Here is a 20,589-nt window from a genome sequence, read left to right on the forward strand (position 1 = left end):
CAAGTATTCATTCATCAGGAGGCCTGGTTATTACGGAGTTTAACTCCATATATGTGATATGGTGATATTAGTAACACGTGTCTGCGTTTACGCAACAACGCTTGTGCCGCTCTTATATAATTACATGATTTGTGTTATGATTTCTCCCGGACGCCTCCATCGGTTCCATGGTGTAATGGTTAGCACTCTGGACTCTGAATCCAGCGATCCGAGTTCAAATCTCGGTGGAACCTAATTTTTTTTTTCACTTAACCCACTAAAGAAATATCTAAACTGAAAGATTACACTGCTGAATGTCTTCAACTATGTTTTCTCGTTTAGGTACAATTAAAAAAAAAGATATTTCAAAAGCAGATATTTTCAGTAACCCTTTATCATCCGCTTCATCAACAATTCTTTATTTTTATTTTACATAAATTTAGAAACATTTGCAGAAATAGAAATGTAATTTTTCTTCATGCACGAGTAATATCCTCTTCTGGTGTCTTGAAAGATCAAAAACATTGTTTCTTTGTTTTGTTTTTATTTGAATGAAATAAAAAGTAATTAAAAAAAAAAGTTTTGAAGGATCCTTTGTCCACGTTGATTAGTTTAATCTGGTAGATTTTAATTTTAAAAAAATCACTCAAAAGTTTGTGTACCAAAACGCTTAAGTTAAAGGGTGAAGGACATACAAGTGCATACATACATCAAACTGTAACCTGCAGTGTGCAGAAGAGGAAAAAAAGTGATTCCAACTCCTTAATTTGGCTGAAAATATTGAAGAAATACTTTAATGAGTAGAAAATACATTGTGTGACAAACGGTTAATGTACATTTGTCTGTTGGCTGCTTCAAGAAAGAGGTGAAGCTCCCATAAAGCTGAGAAGCAGTTCACTGTAATATGATGCTGCGGATCATCTGCAGCAGATCAGACGCTCATCTCATTTCTTCTGCCTTTTCTTTGATGCTGCTGCCCCCTTCTGGTGAGAAGTGGAGTTTCTGAAAGTCGGAGAAAATCAATTAAAAACAAATCAATTGTCGTTGTGCAAAGTTACAAATCAGTATAAGGAGTATAAATATCAGGAGTATAAACTCCTTGTAGATGGAGAGAAACAGAAGCACTTGCTTTGCTTTGTCTGACGTGTTTGGATGAAGAATGACCACTTCCTCTTCCTCACTGTCGGATATTTCCACCACATCGCCTGCGAGGCAAAACGATGAATTATTCTCTTTAAAAACTAATCACAGAATATTTTTAAGTGATATTTAAAAGTGTCACAGAACCTGTTCCTTTGTTCTTCTCCTGTGGTTCCGTCTCCATATCATTCTGGTCTTCATCATCGTCCTCATCATCATCCTCGCCGTCGTCTTCCTCCTGGAGCCCCCAGGAGTTCTGCTGCCCCTGTCCGACCTGTCCAACCCCCGGGGCGGGGACCAGTGGGGACGGGACCCTGTGTCTGCGGTCAAGGAGGCAAAAGGTTTAAAAATAAAAAAAAAGGAAACATTTTCTCGGAGGTTCGCTTCGGGATACGTCCGAGACGGCGCTTCGGCTTTCTCCACGATGTCGTTGGCGCGCTCCGTCGCGTCCGACATCTCCACCGGCGTCTCGTCCATCTTCAGAGCGGTGATCCGCTCCTGAGGCATCGACTCGGCGAAACCACAGCGACCGCCGGCTTTCCTGAGACGGAAAACCACAACACGCACCGATTAACAGGGAAGACTGCAGCGAGGCAACGGAACACCGGATAGAACGACGCTGAGGTCCGTTAAGTTGACGGCGCAGTTCCACTTCCCACCAGCGGCTCCGACCAGCAGCACTGAGCGTCTGACCCTTTGACCTGTAGCCACCAGGTATGAAATAATCCAGGCTGTCTATATCTATTAACATTTCTAAATTATTCAGTCGCACAGGTTCAGTGAATTAATTAATACATCACAAATTTACACAATAGAAGTTTAATAAAAAAAAAAAAAACTTCTAAATGACAGGAAATGTGAAAGAAAAGTCTGATTAATTTCAATTAATTCAGAGAAACGGTGCGATTAATTAATTAAAAGAATTTGAATAAGAAAAATGACAAAAAGTAAACAGAGTGCAGATGCTTATGTACTGGAAAACAAACAAAACAGAATAAAAGATAGATTAATATCAGACGGCTCTACTTCGCTTCGGAAAGCTTGAACGTCGATCTAATTCCTCTGTGTTGTTTGTTGAAGAAGAAAAATGCTTTAAATGAGGAAAGAGAACCTGATTTATGCCGTTTACATAGTTTACATAGTTTACATGGTTAAAATTGAGCAGAAGATGCTGGTTTGAGGGTTAATCTCTCACCGGGCCGTTTTGTCGTTCAGCAGCGCTTTGCTGATGAGCTCCGTGATCTCAGACACTTTGACGGCGGCGATTTTACTGCATCTCATCACCTGCAGCAACAAACAGACAAACAAATACCAGTTATTTACACAATCGCCTTCTGGTGTGAAATACCAACGGTAAGACGAGGAAACAAACTGCATTTCTGACCCAATAAAACTCCCAAATCACTGCTTGTTAACATGAAATACTACATTCGTGCACTTTATTCAGGAAACCTTCTCTGAAAAAAGTTTAAAAAAAATCGGAGAAACAGCAGTTTCTTTGCCCTCGGTTCAGACTAACAGGCTCATTCTGTCGAGTCAAGCTTTACTAATCATAACACTTTCACCTGGTTGGTTAAAAACAAGCAGTTTGGCTTTAATACTGTCACTGAGAGGTATTACGTGTCACATCGTGGGAAAACGTTGGATTTCAACCACATTTGCTTGCAATGTCTCCGCATGTTACTTCACTACCGTTACGGCGCCGTGATGACCATTAAAATCAACAATACTGTTCATATTTCTCATGTATTCTTCGTATTTTTACTTCAATATTAAAGTTTTATAATATTATATCGTCTCACTTGTATATCACTCAAATGGTAGTTGGATTTATATCTGATAGTACAAACTGAAGGGGGCGTGTCCCACATTTGATTGGCAGCTTTAAAAGCCAATGTGCTGCCAGCTGGATCAAAATCTCACACGTTTATTATATTTATTTCAATTTATTCTATTGATCCCCTAGACTTAATAGTTTATCTACATTTAACCGTCGTAACGGAGCAGTGAGCTCGTCGTGGGTGGAGCTTAGAGCTTCAACCAAAACGTCTTTGGGACACGCCCACCAGTGCTGGACGAATCGAAAGGAGGAAAAATTAAACCTCCACTCACGACTTTTCAAGAGATGAGACATCCAATCGCCTCACAGAGGCGAGATAAGAACTGAATGGATGTATTCCTGATGTCAGTTGGCCTTTAATGCGGCTGTCTGGAACACTTTGGGGTCCTCTCACCTGCTCTTTGAGCAGCATGATGCCGCCGCTGGACTGGATGGAGCAGATCTCTCTGTGCTTGTTCATGGCGATCATCAGCAGGCCGTCCATCACTCGCTCCTCCCTCTCGCACGGGTCCACCAGCAGGAACGTCCTGCGGGCGGGGAGCAAACGCCGACACCCTCCCGATGTCATGAACAGCTCAGAGCAGAAAAACAACGTAAATGAAGAGGGAGAAGGTCTCACCCCTGCTGGAAGAAGGAGAAGCTGACGCTGATGGGCATGTGATAGATGCTGAGGGGGATCGGGTCTCGCTCCTCCGGACTGTACTGGGGGCAGAAATACTCAACTTTAACAGAGACCGACTCACCGCACCACCTGGTGGTGCAAACTGGTATTACAAGACGGACGGGCCTCGATGCGCCAGGCTGCGGCTTACAACTAGCATGGAGAATAACAGCTTCGAGAAGAACCAAAAACATTTCCAAGACTTGCTGTTAAATTTAGAAACAATTTTTAACATGAACTAAAAATGCAATGGCGTCAGGCCATGTCTCGTTTTCCAGCTTTAAAAGACGTGAACTGATTCATCACACTTTTTCCAGAGCACAAATACACACACACACACACACACACACACACACACACACACACACACACACACACACACACACACACACACACACACACACACACACACACACACACACACACACACACACACACACACACACACACACACACACACACACACACACACACACAGAGGAAACTTAGCCTCAAAATACCTCGATGGAAAATCTAAACTAAAAGAAGATCAGTGAGGATAATAATAGCAGTTTTCTTGTTTTGCCTGCAGCAACAGTTTTGCTTTTAGCCTGGCGGATGTGTTTGAACTTTTCACACTGTCAGACAATAAATGCTCCTCTATGGTGAAGTCGCCTGCTCTGGGTTTGTTAACTTGCTTTGTGTTAATGCTTATGAGCATCACGCATGTCTGGGTAAGTTAACCAGGCAACAGAGGGATATCCTGAGTATGTTAATCCAATCACATCAGACAGGTCTGCTCCAACCGGGATTTGAACCGGGTTCCTCACTCTCCACTCACTCACTCACTCACTCACTCACCACCGTGACTTCGTCACCCTGGATGCCGACGTCGGGGCGTCTGAAGTGACACAGCGCCGTGATGGCGGCCACGCTGGCGGCGTCCATCAGGTTCCCGTCGTTGTTCAGCATGCTGACGTCCACTCGGATCTGCCACACCTGAACACACCGACAGAGCAGAGTGCCGTCGCATCGTCATCGTCTGCGCACGCGCGTGTGTGTGTGTGTGTGTGTGTGTGTGTGTGTGTGTGTGTGTGTGTGCGTGTGACCTTCTCTCCGGCCACCACACACAGAGATTCTGTATCGATGCACTTGGAGTTCCTCAGACATCTCTCCAGCTGCCGGTTCAGCTTCACCGACAGCTCCGATTGCCTGAGGAGGCAAAGAAAACACACCCAGAGATCAGTTCCAGTCCTAACACACTCACACACACACACACACACACACACACACACACACACACACACACACACACACACACACACATCAATTACTTGCAGAACATGAAATCTTTCAGATTCATATCGAAGTTCAAAATCCTCACCGTCCCTGCTCGAATGCCGGAGACGCCATGGGTGACAGCTCGATGTTGAAGAACATGATGCCCTCATTGGGCCGACTCTCTTTAGGAGCCACCAGCTCGCAGGAGACCTGAGCCATGACCCTGAAGACCACAACATGTAGAACACACAGCTCAGAGCAACGGACAGTGAATGCAACACGCAGGGGACTGTGAATGCACCACGCAGGGGACTATGAATGCACCACGCAGGGGACTGTGAATGCACCACGCAGGGGGAAAAGGAATGCACCATACAGGAGAAAGTGAATGCAACACGCAGGGGACTGTGAATGCGACATACAGGGGACTGTGAATGCACCATACAGGAGACATCGGACGTGCTATGCAGGCTCGTTTCCGTAATTAAGGATGAACGTTACTTTGGTGTTACTTTGCAGACGTGTCGGGAAGAACTTCACCTGGTTTTTCCCAGATCCACGAAGCAGCATCCATAATCGGTTCCAAACGTGATCTTTATCTGTCGGAAGTCGTAAGTCTGCCGTCCATCCAGACGCTGCATAACAGAGGGTCATGAACGCATCACTCCTCGTAAAACTATACGTACATTATTGGAGCTCATTGCGTTTAAAAGAAAACCACCTCCTTCAAACATAACTCCCCCAACAACACAAAATCTTCCAAATAAATGACATCCAAACATAATTTTCTGTTATATTCAAGTAAAACTGATTTAAAAAGTCACCTTTTTCTCCTCGATGGCCTTCAGAATAAAGTCCCGTTCACAGTTGGACAGCGGAGTGTCTTTCATCTCTTTTTATTCTAAATAGATATTTTTAATTCTGATTAAATGGCACTTTTAGATCAATGTTTTCGTTCAAAGATCCAAAACACACGTGGACGCCATTAGTGTCCCCTGACGTCTGAACCGGAAGTACATCTGTACGTCATCAGAATGCAGACAAAATGTGTTTCTTATTTGTGTTTATTTGGCTTTCATGCTGTTGTTTCTACCCTGGTGTACTAGAAGTACTTTATCATCATCTTTGTGGCTTTTTTTCGATATTTTTATTGCTTGCGATAAATAATAATTAACCAGCGTCAAAGCTTTGCTTTGAAATTCAGCCGGATGATGTGGTGCATTCAATGACTAACAACAAACTCGTAATTTAGAAACGAGTAAACTCTCCTCAGAGTCTTTGTATGTTTTGATGCATAAATGTACAACAGAGTGCCCATTCTAGTTTATTTATTTATTAACTTTTTTATTTATTTTACAACTTTTCACAAACAATTGCATGAAAATTTCAGTGATGTATTGTCATCATCCAAGGACCAATCCATTATATTTTTGGGACGCGAACGACTAACCATTTCCAAATAAATCCCCAAAAACTATGAACTAATTTCCCATACAAAGTGTATGAGAGAGGGACCTCATGAAGTGCCATGGAGACGCTCCCTGCTCAGTATTTGTCTGATAACCGTTAAATATGACTATCATGGCTATCATACTAGCGATGCTAAACCGGTTCTCCAAACAAATGTGGTGTTGGTGAAGGTATGCGCACTACTGAGTGCCCTTTCTTTTTATTTATATTTACCACTGTAAACTCGCACGATTAATGTCTGTTATTGCTGCTGCATATTATTTCCCTCCTGTGGGTCTTTTAAAGGAATATCTGATTGTTCTGACTTGAATTTGTTGTTTCTCTTCATAGTCTGAAATCCTCTCGAACGCTTTGGGAGGTCCTTGAATGTACCGGTGGTGCTCGAGCTGCGCATGCGCGGTATTTCTCCGTTATTCGGGCTGTTCACGACAAACGGCCCTCCCCCCTCCGACCATAACGGTGCTCTTCCGCTGTTCTCCCCCTCCGGATCCTGGTCGCACTCCCCGCGGGCCGGACACGTTCAATCTTCTTTCTGTTTCTTTCTTTTTTAATCGAAGCAGTTTGACTCGAGGAGTCGTTATTCCCCCTGCAAGAAAGAGAAAGGTCTGAAGGTTTGTTTGTGTGCTCGTGCCGCCTCTCCATCAGTGCTAACGTAGCATGCTAACAGCTATTCATTCATTCATTCATGCAGCTCCAAAACACACTTTAACCCGCGTTTTATGCCAAAAAGAATAATCTAATCTCTTGTTTCTTTACCGTCAGTGTCCGTTTAATCTGTGTGCTACATGTTTCAGCTCGTTGATCCATTGGATAATATTATGTTATGGTAAAGAGGTAGCAGCGAGCTGACAGCCTGAGGCCCGCGGGCCGCATGAGGCCGTTCAGCTCCGGTTGACCGGACCTCAGGGAGTCACTGCGAAATCCCCAATCTAATAAAAATGATTATTATTATCCCATCCCCCATGTTATTATTACATTATTACATTATTGGTTGGGTCAAGCATCTTGGCTGCCAGAGCAATCGTGACCTCAAAGACAGTTCATGAAAAACATCTTTATTTATTTATTTACTGAAGCAGATATGTAAAGATACTGAATTGTGATTTCCAGACACAGACTCTGAGGTCCTGTCCACACTAGCCAAAACAATCTTTTTCCTCCCCGTCGTTCTCAAAATTTGTATTTTTGTTTTCCATGAACACCAGTCTAAACGATGCAGAACATACGCCAGGACTTTGAGTGGCGCTGTAACTCTTGCCGTGGAAATACACAAAAAAAAAACCCAGAGAATTAGAAACCGTATGAAAAGTTCCCCGTACTCGACAAATCCAACACGTGGCCTTATCAAAGCGACGAGCATCAGCAGCTTCTGCAGGTCGATCTGGAACAGGTAGTCCGCCACTGTTGCCGTTAGGTGGCGTCGTGGTGAGGGGTCGCGGGGTTGTAGGGTCGAGAGGCGGTGGATGTGGTCAGGATGTGGTCAGGCCAAGAGACTAAGCAAGAGTAGCTCGTAAAAATCGTTGAAAAAGAAGCTCTGGATGAAGAGATATTTCTTATTGAGCAAAACAGACGTCGGGTTACGTCTCGGCCGTCAGGAGCAGAGCGAAGCTGTCACGCCGCCCTGTTGGGGAAATTGGGCCTCGTTTACGCGACGACGTGTTGAAGTGAAGATGGAAAACGTTTGTGGCGTTTTGAGTTTCTGTTCTGAACCACCGATGACACCATTTTTCCAAGACAAACGAGGTTAAAGTTGCCGACCTCCGGTATAGAGGGAGATGATAGACGCCGCTGCTGACGTCTGTCCTGAGAGAGAGACAAATGTCCGTCTGATGACTCTGCAGCTCCCACTAGTGGACAGTCGCTGCGTTACACTAAAGCCGACCCTCGACGTAATCGCTCAGCGATCGCATTCATGTCTGTTTCACAGGAGATCTTACTTTATTGGAAAAATTAATTATCTAAACAAATGTTGAGGCTTAATATCTGAGAGGGGACTTGATGGACTTTCATCAACTGTTTCGTCAAAGATGAAATCCTCCTCATGCTGCTTGTTCTTATCAGTCCTTCTTCATCCTCCTCCTCCTCCTCCTCCTCGATGAGATGTTAGGTAAAGCGTGCCGCTGAGCCGTCTGCAGCCATCTTTCATTTCCTGCCGCTCGCCACGAGCCGATCGATGAGTGAATGAAGGCGTTACTCGGCAGCTCGTCTGTGGTTTGTTCATCGAGTGCGCGGCTGAAAGGAGGAGAGGAAACGTGTGGAAGCAGAAACGTTTTTGTGGTTCAGCCGGTGGTGAAATATTCCCCAGCAGAGGAAAGTGCTGATTGGAGGTCTTGTGTGGAAAAAAGATCTGAAGACATCTAATGTGCACTAATGTGACCTCCGTCTCTTCACTCACCCGGCCCTTCATCATTTTACACAGTGTGCTCTATTTAGATCACTGACACACACACACACACACACACACACACGCTCTCCATAAATAAACTACCTCCTCACACCTGTCTCTTCTTCTCCTCCCCCTCCCCCTCCTCCTCCTCCCCCTCCCCCTCCTCCTCCTCCTCCTCCTCCTCCTCCCTGCAGATGAAGTTGGATCGAGGTTGGGTGTGTCGAGTGCTGCTCCTGTCCTTGCTGGCGGTGGCGGCGGCGGCCCTGGAGGAGCAGCCGGAGGCTCACATGTTGGACCTGGATGATGAAGACCTGGGCCTGGATGAAGAGGAGATGCAGGTCCTGATGGCCGAGGATGAGGAGGAGGAGGAAGAGGAAGCGACAGTGATGGATGAAGAGCTCCCCGAGGAGACCGGAGGGAAGGCTGCGGCGGGACCCGACGTGTCTTTCGAGGTTCGTTTATTAAAAAAATCTGACCTGACGTGAGCAAAACCTCGTATTCATTCACTCCTTTCATCTGATAACGTTTGTCCAGGTGACCTACAAGACTCCCGTTCCCACTGGAGACGTGTACTTTGCAGAAACATTCGACGAGGGAACACTGAACAAGTAAAGTGTGGATTCATATTCACAACTTGGCAGCGTTAAGTTAAACTGATATACGTCAAACTGTGGAATGATAGAACTCAACGTCGCTCTGGTTTCCTCAAATACCAAACGACTGGAAATCTGAACTCAAAGTGACACGTACAGTTTATGTACCTTTACACTCCTTATGATCTTTACAGCTTCAAACATGGTTACCAGAAGTAAAAAAAAAATATATATATATATATATTAGTCTGTTCATATTAATATCTAAAGTGGATGTGCTGAAAGCTGATTGACTGGGAACGTTCGCTCCATTCTGGACCGAACTTGAAAAAACTGAATGGGACGTTTATGAGATGACGGAACACGACACCTGCGTTCTCTCATTCAGTGGTTTGGATTAAAAAAACACGGCTGCCAAGTGTTTGTCTCATAAACGCAACTTTTTATGTCGAGACGATTCAAATCTACCAGAAAGCAGAGAAGTGTTGAGCTCCGTGTTTCTGACTGTCCGATCACCCCCGACGGTCGAAGATGAATTGAACCTTAAAATCTGCTTGTGCAGCTTTCAAACTTCTAAACGAGGGAGAGTTAGTTTAGTTATGGCGTTTTTCCACGAGCTCCTACTCGTCCTTACTCGACTTGTCTCTACTCACCTCGTCCTCGGTTGTTTTCCATTAAATTATAGTACGACCACGGCAGAGTCATCGGACTTTGCCCCCCCATCGTGCACAAGTAATCACTCCGATATGATGCGGAGCCAATGTGCATTGGAAATCAGCTCAAATGATGGATTAGTTAGTATATATTTTTATATGTTTAATAATTGTAAACTTCACAAAATGTGTATGGTTACGATCGTGCTTCGCTCTCTGGTGTTTCGGTTTCACTGGTGCCCCTGTTAACTGGTGACTTCTGCCACCCGCTGTGAGCAACAGCTTATGTTAGAATAAGACAAACAAACGGTACGATAGTTTAAACGTCGTTCGCCAGGACAGCTCTGGATTCTCGTTTGGTTTTTAGCATCTGTTGTGAAAAGGAGACGCTCCAGGAAGCCAGTCACCAGTTAACAGGGAAACCAGTTAATCCAAAACACTGCGGCTCGTAGACCTCCCAGATGCTCGTAGCGGGTCGCTCCGTCGAGCTCCTGAATCCTCTGGGCGGCCAACAGGAAGAAGAAAAGCGTCAATAGCGAGTCGAGTAAGGCTTGAGGAGGATATGGAGGAAAAGGGCCATTAGTTACATTTTCACAAACGCAGGTCGACGTGTTTTTCTGACTGTTTGTGATGCGACTTTGCAGATGGCAGCAGTCCAAAACCGTGAAGGAGGACGCAGACGACGACATCGCCAAATATGACGGTTCGTCGACTGTCCTTCTTCTTCCTCATAGCAACCAAACACACAATCTCAAGTCCAAAATCTTTGTTTATATTGCAGGAAAAATTCTTTATTTTGCTGACATGTTTCTCAAAGTTCTGATGTCGCTCAGCATTTTCTTCTTTCTTTTCCTTCAGAAAACGGTAAAAAAAAAAATTGCAACTTATTAGGAAAAAGAGGAAATTGTTGAATTAATATCTCATAAAACATTTGAGGTACGTCCGAAAAGTTCCTCCTAACTCCTTATTTATGGACTTTACCTTAACCCTGGATGACATCACGGGGTTAAGGAAAGGTGTTAGGAGGCTTCCTAAAGGAGTTGGTGAAAGATGTTAGGAGGCTTCCTAAAGGAGTTAGTGAAAGGTGTTAGGAGGCTTCCTAAAGGAGTTAGTGAAAGGCGTTAGGAGGCTTCCTAAAGGAGTTAATGAAAGGTGTTAGGAGGCTTCCTAAAGGAGTTAGTGAAAGGTGTTAGGAGGCTTCCTAAAGGAGTTGGTGAAAGATGTTAGGAGGCTTCCTAAAGGAGTTAGTGAAAGGTGTTAGGAGGCTTCCTAAAGGAGTTAGTGAAAGATGTTAGGAGGCTTCCTAAAGGAGTTAATGAAAGGTGTTAGGAGGCTTCCTAAAGGAGTTAGTGAAAGGCGTTAGGAGGCTTCCTAAAGGAGTTAATGAAAGGAGTTAGGAGGCTTCCTAAAGGAGTTAATGAAAGGTGTTAGGAAGCTTCCTAAAGGAGTTAGTGAAAGGCGTTAGGAGGCTTCCTAAAGGAGTTAATGAAAGGTGTTAGGAGGCTTCCTAAAGGAGTTAGTGAAAGGTGTTAGGAGGCTTCCTAAAGGAGTTAGTGAAAGGCGTTAGGAGGCTTCCTAAAGGAGTTAATGAAAGGAGTTAGGAGGCTTCCTAAAGGAGTTAGTGAAAGGAGTTAGGAGGCTTCCTAAAGGAGTTAGTGAAAGGCGTAAGGAAGCTTCCTAAAGGAGTTAGTGAAAGGTGTTAGGAAGCTTCCTAAAGGAGTTAGTGAAAGGTGTTAGGAAGCTTCCTAAAGGAGTTAGTGAAAGGCGTTAGGAAGCTTCCTAAAGGAGTTAGTGAAAGGTGTTAGGAGGCTTCCTAAAGGAGTTAGTGAAAGGTGTTAGGAGGCTTCCTAAAGGAGTTAGTGAAAGGTGATCACAGTGGTGTGGCAGTCGGACAGCACTTTCACTTAGTGACGTCATAATAATGCGACGGCGGCGCAAGTTAGTGACGTCCACCATGGTGGGGAAAGAACTACAAGTTTCTGAAAATGGACGATAAAAAGTTAATTTGGGTTTTAGATGTTTTAAAGTTGTTCAAGGCAGATTATTGCTTTGGTAACTTACATGATCTGCTCCTTTTTCCAACATCCTGAGTTTCCCTGAATGCTCCGATGAGCGGGTCCCTTTAAATGTTGTCGCCACAAGGAATTGTGGGGGAACATGAGCTGGTCTCCTTTGATAAAGGAAGCATCAGTGGTTCCTAGTCTAAAGGAGGTTCTAAAGGAAGCATCAGTGGTTCCTAAGCTAAAGGAGGTTCTAAAGGAAGCATCAGTGGTTCCTAGGCTAAAGGAGGTTCTAAAGGAAGCATCAGTGGTTCGTAAGCTAAAGGAGGTTCTAAAGGAAGCATCAGTGGTTCCTAGGCTAAAGGAGGTTCTAAAGGAAGCATCAGTGGTTCCTAAGCTAAAGGAGGTTCTAAAGGAAGCATCAGTGGTTCGTAAGCTAAAGGAGGTTCTAAAGGAAGCATCAGTGGTTCCTAAGCTAAAGGAGGTTCTAAAGGAAGCATCAGTGGTTCCTAAGCTAAAGGAGGTTCTAAAGGAAGCAACGAGCCTCCTTTCCTTTGTTTATTGAGAATTCAGACAGTCCTCATCATGGCCGCCACACTAAACACTTCCGGGGTTCAGGAAGAGTCGATAGATCAGGAGTTAGGAGGGACAATTCAGACGTTTCCAGAGCACTTTTCTTTGTGAACGGCTCAAAAGAAATTAAAATGAACATGAACAGGAAGTGTAATGCAAGAGAATAGTGAAGATTCTGACGAATTGGATCAAAACAGGCTAAAGGTGTTTCTGTAGAATCTGTTAACTATGAAAGTTCTCAAGTCAAATGTCTGAAAAAAGTTCTTCTTTGGGAGTGTTTACCTGTAACTTTCCATCTTTTCACTGTCGTTTATGGTTATTAAAGTTTTTATTCAGCCAAATGCTGCTCCAACGCGTTTCCATGACAACATGAACATCAACACGTTTATGTGGCTACAAACCACGTTTTCTTCCGCAGTACCATCACTTCCTGTTTCATAACTTCCTGTTTCCCGTAGGAAAGTGGAGCGTGGAGCAGCTGAAGGAAAACAAGGTTCCCGGTGACCTGGGCCTCATCCTCAAGTCCCGAGCCAAACACCACGCCATCGCCGCCCTGCTGGACAAACCCTTCGTCTTCCAGGACGAGCCTCTGGTTGTCCAGTGAGCGCTCGCACGCACACACACACACACACACACTCACACTCTGGCTTTATCAACATGAACAGAACCACAATCAGGACCTGCTGGGACCTCCGTGTGTTGCAGGTACGAGGTGAATTTCCAGGACGGCATCGACTGCGGTGGAGCGTACATCAAACTGCTCTCAGACAGTGGAACTCTCAACCTGGTTAGTTTGTGTTCGGTAGAAGATCCACGTGTCACAACATGATGAAATCATTTCTTTATTAAACTAGTTTAAAATACTTCAAAGTTCTGAAATGGTTTTTGAGTCGGCAAACCGGAATCCTTTCCAGGTTCACTCGTTCTTCTTGGCTGTTTGTTCCTGCAGGAGCAGTTTAACGACCGCACGCCGTACACCATCATGTTTGGACCTGACAAATGTGGCGAGGACTACAAGCTGCACTTCATCTTCCGCCACAAGAACCCGCTCAACAAGGACGTGGAGGAGAAGCACGCCAAGAGGCCCGACGTCGACCTCAAGAAGTCCTACACCGACAAGAAGACTCACCTCTACACGCTGGGTGTGTGGACTCACACAAAACTTTATTTATACTGAAGCTCTCCGCGTGCAAAGAGCTTGACATCAAAAGTGTTGAACAGAAACGTAGCCTGCAGGAAGGGAAGACCTTGAAAAGTTTTAGAATGAATTAACTTCTGGGCCTTTCTGTGTATGAGGAGTTGGAGCCATTGGGTTTTTAACCTCGCGTTTTGAACAATATCCCTCAGTTTTTCCTCTTTACTCAGAAATCACTCTTTAAATGTTTGTGAATCTGGTGAAAGTTTGACTCCTGGTGAAGTAAATCTGTGTAGTTCTGTCTTTTTGTAATCCAGACTGAGCCAGTGGAAGCCTCCTGAGCCCACTTACATTTAACATTTGAATAGAAGTGGGCCCAGGATGGAGCCTTGGGGAACTCCACAAGTCATTTTCTTCAGTTGCCCGGCGACAGACAGAATCGGAGTTTTTCAGACAGGATTCAAAATAGTATTACAAGAATGGTATATTCTGCGATAAGTGCAAACACTCAAGGTGACGTTAACGTCTTTGAGCTTAAGATTCATCGACTGCTCCTGGATTAAATTCTTCAGATTGAGTTCATTGCAGTGTCATGAAGAAGTGTGACTCAGACCACTAACCTGGAGCTCCCGGTGTCAGTCCTCAATCCAGACAACAGCTACGAGATGTTCATCGACCAGTCCCGTGTGAGCCGCGGCAGCCTGCTGGAGGACGTCGTGCCCCCGGTCAACCCCCCCAAAGAGATCGACGACCCCAACGACTCCAAGCCGGAGGACTGGGACGAGAGGGCCAAGATCCCCGACCCGGAGGCCGTGAAGCCCGACGACTGGTGACTGCAGCCGCCGCACTCGCACCGTGACGCCGCGGCCAGTCTCCTGACGCCGTGTCCATGTGTTGCAGGGACGAGGACGCGCCCGCAAAGGTTGAAGACCCCGACGCTCTGAAGCCAGAGGGCTGGTTAGACTACGAGTCCGAGTTCATCTCCGACCCCAGCGCCGAGAAGCCAGAAGACTGGTAGGGACGACTCTCCCCGCTTTTCCTCTGACGGTGTTCTTGTTCTGAATGATGATGGCTGACGCGTCGTCCCCCGTGCCCACAGGGACGAGGAGATGGACGGGGAGTGGGAGGCCCCCCAGATCCCCAACCCCGCCTGTGAGACGGCGCCCGGCTGCGGCTTGTGGAAACGTCCAATGATCAACAACCCTCAGTACAAGGGCAAGTGGAAACCTGCGCTGGTGGACAACCTCAACTATCAGGTAACTGGTCTGATCCCCTTCAGGAAACAGAAAAGAACCTCAGAGTCCATCTTCAGAAGAACTCTGCTCCGTTTTCATGAATTCAAAACATTAACTTTAATCAACAAGACATCTTAAAAGCTTCATTTTAAAGTCTCAGTCAATGTCACACAGCAGAGGCTTTCAAATTATAGAACAATATCTTTACATTCTAAGAATTTCTGGCTTTTTTCTGCCCGATAGTTTTAACTGTCAACACAATGAGGCCAGTTAAATGAAAGAGCTCTTAAGGTCCAAAAATGGAAAAACAAAGAAACCCACGTTTTTAACTCTCTGACTGCTGTGTGAGCTCCCTCTAGTGGTACCTTTAAGAAATGCATAAGATAGTAAAACATATAGTAACATGTATTATTTACCTTATTTGACTGACAACTGGTTCTATTTTTGATGTTACGGTTTAATATGAGCAATCTCCCCCGGCAATGAAAAAAATCCTGTAATACTTATTTCTGCTGCTGGCTGATGTTCAAATTTATCAAAGTGGTGATTCTATAATTCGACTTGATCTGTGAAGAGATCTGAGAGCCTCGATCCCGCTGTAAGCATCATTAAGACTTTAATCTGACCTGTTTGTTCTTGGACCACTGCTGATGTTTCTGCACTTATAAAACATGTAACATGAAGATCTGCCCTCGTCCTCAAACTCTTTCCACTTCCTCGGTCCTTCTCTCCAGGGAGTCTGGAAGCCCCGTAAGATCATTAACCCGGAGTATTTCGAGGACCTGCAGCCCTTCAGGATGACCCCCATCAAGGCTCTGGGACTGGAGCTGTGGTCCATGACCTCTGACATCTACTTCGACAACTTCATCATCACCTCTGAGAAGGAGGTGGCCGACCGCTGGGCCTCCGACAGCTGGGGGCTGAAGAAGCTGGTGGCCAGCGCCAACGAGGTGAGTGGTGTGCCGCCCCTCCCCCCCTCCTCCCCCTGAAGGCGTCCCGAGACCTGACGGTGTGTCTTCCTCCAGCCGGGGATCTTTGCTCAGCTGATGATCGCAGCCGAGGAGCGTCCGTGGCTCTGGGTGATCTACATCCTGACGGTGGGCCTGCCGGTGGGACTCACCGTGCTCTTCTGCTGGCCCAAGGTACAAACCGGCTGCACGCCTCCTCCAACAACTGCTGCCATCTCAGTTCTTCTATCGTTTCATAGTTTTCACAGGAAATAGATACTTTTTTATTGTGAATACCTAAAGATCACTGAAGACTAAACAAGAAAAAACAAACAAAGGAAAAACATAAAAGAAGCCCAAAGCCAAAAGTTATTTGGACTCTGCACATATAAACGTACCTAGTCTTTGTTCATTGTTTCAGGAATCTCCATCAGCTACCATAGTAGTGCCAACTATCGTTCCTGTTGTCATACATTCCCTACATGATACTCATAGGTTATTCAGGAAATCCATAAACTTGTCCAATATACATAGAAATTACAATACAGAGACATTCACAACCTAAAATCAGAGCAACAACAAAAACAAACACAAAAGCCAAAACACATTGTAGTTTGGAACAAAATCAAAATGATACAACATAACCCCAGACACAACGACTGTCTTCAGGCTTCTCTTTAAAGTCCTGTCAACCGGCTCCATAGTGTCAACTGGCTCCATAGTGTCAACGCTCTCTATAGTGCCAACCGGCTCCATAGTGTCAACCCTCTCTATAGTGCCAACCGGCTCCATAGTGCCAACCGGCTCCATAGTGTCAACTGGCTCCATAGTGTCAACCCTCTCCATAGTGTCAACCGGCTCCATAGTGTCAACTGGCTCCATAGTGTCAACCCTCTCCATAGAGTCAACCGGCTCCATAGTGTCAACTGGCCCCATTGTGTCAACCCTCTCCATAGTGTCAACCCTCTCCATAGTGTCAACTGGCCCCATAGTGTCAACTGGCTCCATAGTGTCAGATGGTAGATAATCCAGCTCTCACTGTTAAGTCCCCCTGCAAAATACTTACCAACTATAATCATATAATATTGAATACTAATGAGATTTGACATTTATTCCTCGTACATCCATCGTATTATAATAACAATATTGCACAGTGTCACTGTGTACTGTAGTACTTCTTCTTTAACATTTAACATGGTAGGAAAATACTTTTACACAGTTAGTAAATCTCAATCCTTTCACCTTTAAGTCTCTGAGCCATAAAGTCTTTAATAATAATGAAGTTACAGAAGTTAATAATGAGATTTCTTCCAATAACATTTGAATTACCAAGTATTTCTATTGGTGTCCTATGAAGGGTTAAATGGTGCCACGTCCATAAACATGCATTTGTGGGATGAGCTCCAGATGTGGACTGAATTTTTCCATTTTCATTAAAAATCAGCACAAATGAAAACATTTAGAAGTTTTCCTGGTCGAGAAACACGGAATGAAAATCCAACAAAGTGAATGTGTTGCTTTTCAAAACGTAAATGAAAGTGAATAATGATGAATGAAGTGGATAAAGAGTGAAACTGTTTCCTGTTTGGGGTTGTAGAAACCGGAAGACGAGTACAAGTACAAGAAGGTGGACGTTAGTACTCGAGCTGAAGTAGAGGAGGAGGAAGAAGAGGAGGAGGAGGAGGAGGAAGAGGAGGCAGCAGCAGACGAGGAGGACAAAGGAGCTGCAGAAACGGCACCGGCTGCAGGTACACACACACACACACACACACACACACACACACACACACACGCAGAGACACACGCGCACACACACACACACACACACACACACACGCAGAGACACACACACACTTGAACATTTGAACTAACGTGCAATTCTGTCCTTGTCTGATGTCTAAAGCAGCAGAAGCTGAGGAAGAGGAGGAGGAGGAGGAAGACCCTGGAAGAGCAGGGGACAATGACGCAGGGGAGAAGGAAGAGGAGGACGAGGAGGAGGAGGAGGAAGGACAGGAGGACAGCAAAGCTCCAGAGAGAACATCAGGAGATGAGGTTGGTGTCACTGAGTGAAGGAAGTTCTGCTTGTAAGAAAGATGCTTTTCAGAGATGAGCAGAGAGAGAACACAAAACAGAGGTATTAAACACTGCCCCCACAGGTCATCAGAGGTATCAAACACTGCCCCCACAGGTCATCAGAGGTATTAAACACTGCCCCCACAGGTCATCAGAGGTATCAAACACTGCCCCCACAGGTCATCAGAGGTATCAAACACTGCCCCCACAGGTCATCAGAGGTATCAAACACTGCCCCCACAGGTCATCAGAGGTATCAAACACTGCCCCCACAGGTCATCAGAGGTATTAAACACTGCCACCACAGGTCATCAGAGGTATTAAACACTCCCACCACAGGTCATCAGAGGTATTAAACACTGCCACCACAGGTCATCAGGGGTATTAAACACTGCCACCACAGGTCATCAGGGGTATTAAACACTGCCACCACAGGTCATCAGGGGTATTAAACACTGCCACCATAGGTCATCAGGGGTAATGTCCACAGAAGATGTTGTTGTCATGTGAACCTGTGACGACCTTTGACCTGCAGGTGAAGAGGGGAGGAGATTCAGCCGAGGAGAGCCACAAACAAGCTGTGAGGAAGAGGAGGGTACGGAAAGACTGAGGAGGTGCAGCAGCTTCCTCCAAACAGACCGGTAGCCTGAAGGGACCCCCACCCCGCGCTGGACATGGACCCCCACCCCCGCGTCGTCCCTCATCTCGTCTCTCGGTCTCCCTCTCTGCTCGTCACACTGTGGGTCAAGCTCCCAGAGACGTTGTGCAGTTAGAGGTTCTCCTCCTTCTCAAGGCTCCACGCTGTCGCCACATCCCGCCTCCCCCACCAACACACCCATTGTCAGCCCGATAAGCCCCGCCCCCTCCTCGTCCTTTCTAAACACACACAAACAAGCCTCGTTTCCACTGCACACACTGTGCAACAAAACAACCAGCGCACAAAGCGGAGGTTGGCACACGAAAAATCCTACGCCTTTGGTGCGGTTCTTTCGGTACAACGTTTGCGGTGAGGACGCACGAAAACCCGAACTGTCACATTCTGTGCAGTGGAAGCGAGGCTATAATGTGTGTGTGTGTGTGTGCGCGCGCGCGCGTGTCTCCATGTTTAATCGAGCTTGTTGGACGCCGCCATTCTTAAGTGTTCCCGTTCAGTTTGTTCTTCGGGGAACACAAGAGAACGTTCCAGATGAAGTCGGAACGTTTCGTCTGTACAAGTCGCCTCAGTTTAAAGCTAAAAGAATACCTCTTTCATTTTCTTTTTTGGGGGGGGGGTGATGCTCCGATTAGATTTAAGGTAGTTTGTAACAAGCATCAATTACTTTTCTGTGTTTTTCTGTTTTTTTATTAAGTTATCGTAACTAAACAAGTTAGCACTGACGTATTTATTGAGCGTTATGAAGACGGAGTGACGGACGGAGTTTTTTTGGAGCGACTCCGGTGTCGAGGAGAGCCTCACGAAATCCTCCAAACCCAAACCTGCCGCTTTAAGACAAGGGATTATTTTTTTGTTTTGTTCGAACGCCTTCGCCTCCAGTCGGGTTCGTGAGACTGAGATTATCAAACGTGTACGATGTGATTCTTCCTCCTGAAGCTCTGCTGGGATCCATCGAGCCGGTTTCCTGGAGGAACAGAGGACTTTCTGTTCCGTATCTTGTCGTCTCCAGGCTTTTTGTAGTTCACCCTCTGGCCAGATGGTGGCAGATTTCTCCCCGTTTACATTTGTTTTGCAAATTGTACATTGCTCTTGGAAAAATAAAACTTATTTAATACGAAATACCTGAGTTTGATTGATTGAGATGACTAGTACATGAATTTTGCATGTTCTTAAAGTCCTTACAGAGTCGTAAAAAAAATAACTCCCAGAGTGCCAAAATGTGCTCTCTAGCGCCACCTATAAACATTTAAAACGGCCACCACGGCCCATCGGAATGTCGTAGGGAGATCAAACCAAACTCAATTGTTCGTCTCCTAAAGGCCTAAAAAACACACGCCGAGAACCCTGACCTAAATCCAACAGGAAGTCTGCAATTTGCCTTTCAAAGTAAGGTTTTTTACCCATAAAAGGCCCTCACGCAAACGCTATCTCCTCTGAGGGCAAATATCGTATCGGCTTCAAAACACTATTAAATGGCAGAGGAGATTCTCCCGCTCAATAATTCTGTTCAACTTTTTAATTAGTCGAGCGATTTAATTTTTATTAGTCGTCAAAGTTCCGAACGTCGAATCCTGCCGCCTCCCTCCTAACATTCAAATACATGTGAAAGCCAAAATGTGTCCTCAGAGACGGCCGCGATAGAACACCCCGAACAAGCGCAACAAGAACCTGCCGAACAAGACGATGTAACACATGTGGGGGGGAAATTCCCCAAAAAAATGACCTTTTTGACGAGAGAGAACAATGCTGTCATTTCTTCCCCCCGACGATATCGAGCCACGTTTATCATTGAGTCAGATGGAGCAAAATCGTGCGGCTGCGTCAAACTGCGCCTCCTAGTGTCTAAAGTTTCCGTCTGACTGCTTCGAAACCCACACAGACTGAAAGACAACAAATTTTCCTCTCGAGAAATGATAATTTTATCAAAATATTTGCCTGAAAACTGTGGATTTCAGGGGAGTTGTTTCCAAAATATGTAGATAAAATCCG

At 45.4% G+C, this 20,589-nt stretch overlaps 2 protein-coding genes across 2 annotated transcripts; one reads left to right on the forward strand and one right to left on the reverse strand.

Annotated features, from left to right (window-relative positions):
- Positions 1 to 338: 338 nt before the first annotated feature.
- exosc9 (exosome component 9) lies at positions 339 to 5,897 on the reverse strand. Its single transcript, XM_080464554.1, has 12 exons — positions 5,705 to 5,897; positions 5,421 to 5,515; positions 4,984 to 5,103; positions 4,709 to 4,811; positions 4,461 to 4,598; positions 3,579 to 3,661; positions 3,354 to 3,486; positions 2,315 to 2,403; positions 1,514 to 1,660; positions 1,267 to 1,433; positions 1,109 to 1,184; positions 339 to 981 (listed from the first exon to the last, which is right to left on the reverse strand). The coding sequence occupies exons 1-12, from the start codon at positions 5,768 to 5,770 to the stop codon at positions 924 to 926; spliced, it is 1,275 nt and encodes a 424-aa protein (XP_080320680.1). The 5' UTR covers positions 5,771 to 5,897; the 3' UTR covers positions 339 to 923.
- Positions 5,898 to 6,759: 862 nt separating this feature from the next.
- Positions 6,760 to 19,716, forward strand: clgn (calmegin). The gene is made up of 15 exons (XM_080464404.1): positions 6,760 to 6,961; positions 8,931 to 9,188; positions 9,271 to 9,344; positions 10,627 to 10,685; positions 13,014 to 13,155; positions 13,261 to 13,342; positions 13,505 to 13,697; positions 14,330 to 14,519; positions 14,591 to 14,704; positions 14,790 to 14,946; positions 15,660 to 15,875; positions 15,951 to 16,067; positions 17,470 to 17,620; positions 17,776 to 17,924; positions 18,481 to 19,716. The coding sequence occupies exons 2-15, from the start codon at positions 8,931 to 8,933 to the stop codon at positions 18,553 to 18,555; spliced, it is 1,977 nt and encodes a 658-aa protein (XP_080320530.1). The 5' UTR covers positions 6,760 to 6,961; the 3' UTR covers positions 18,556 to 19,716.
- Positions 19,717 to 20,589: the final 873 nt, after the last annotated feature.

This window comes from Lipophrys pholis (assembly GCF_963383615.2).
Source record: "Lipophrys pholis genome assembly, chromosome: 5".
Classification (NCBI taxonomy): Eukaryota; Metazoa; Chordata; class Actinopteri; order Blenniiformes; family Blenniidae; genus Lipophrys; species Lipophrys pholis.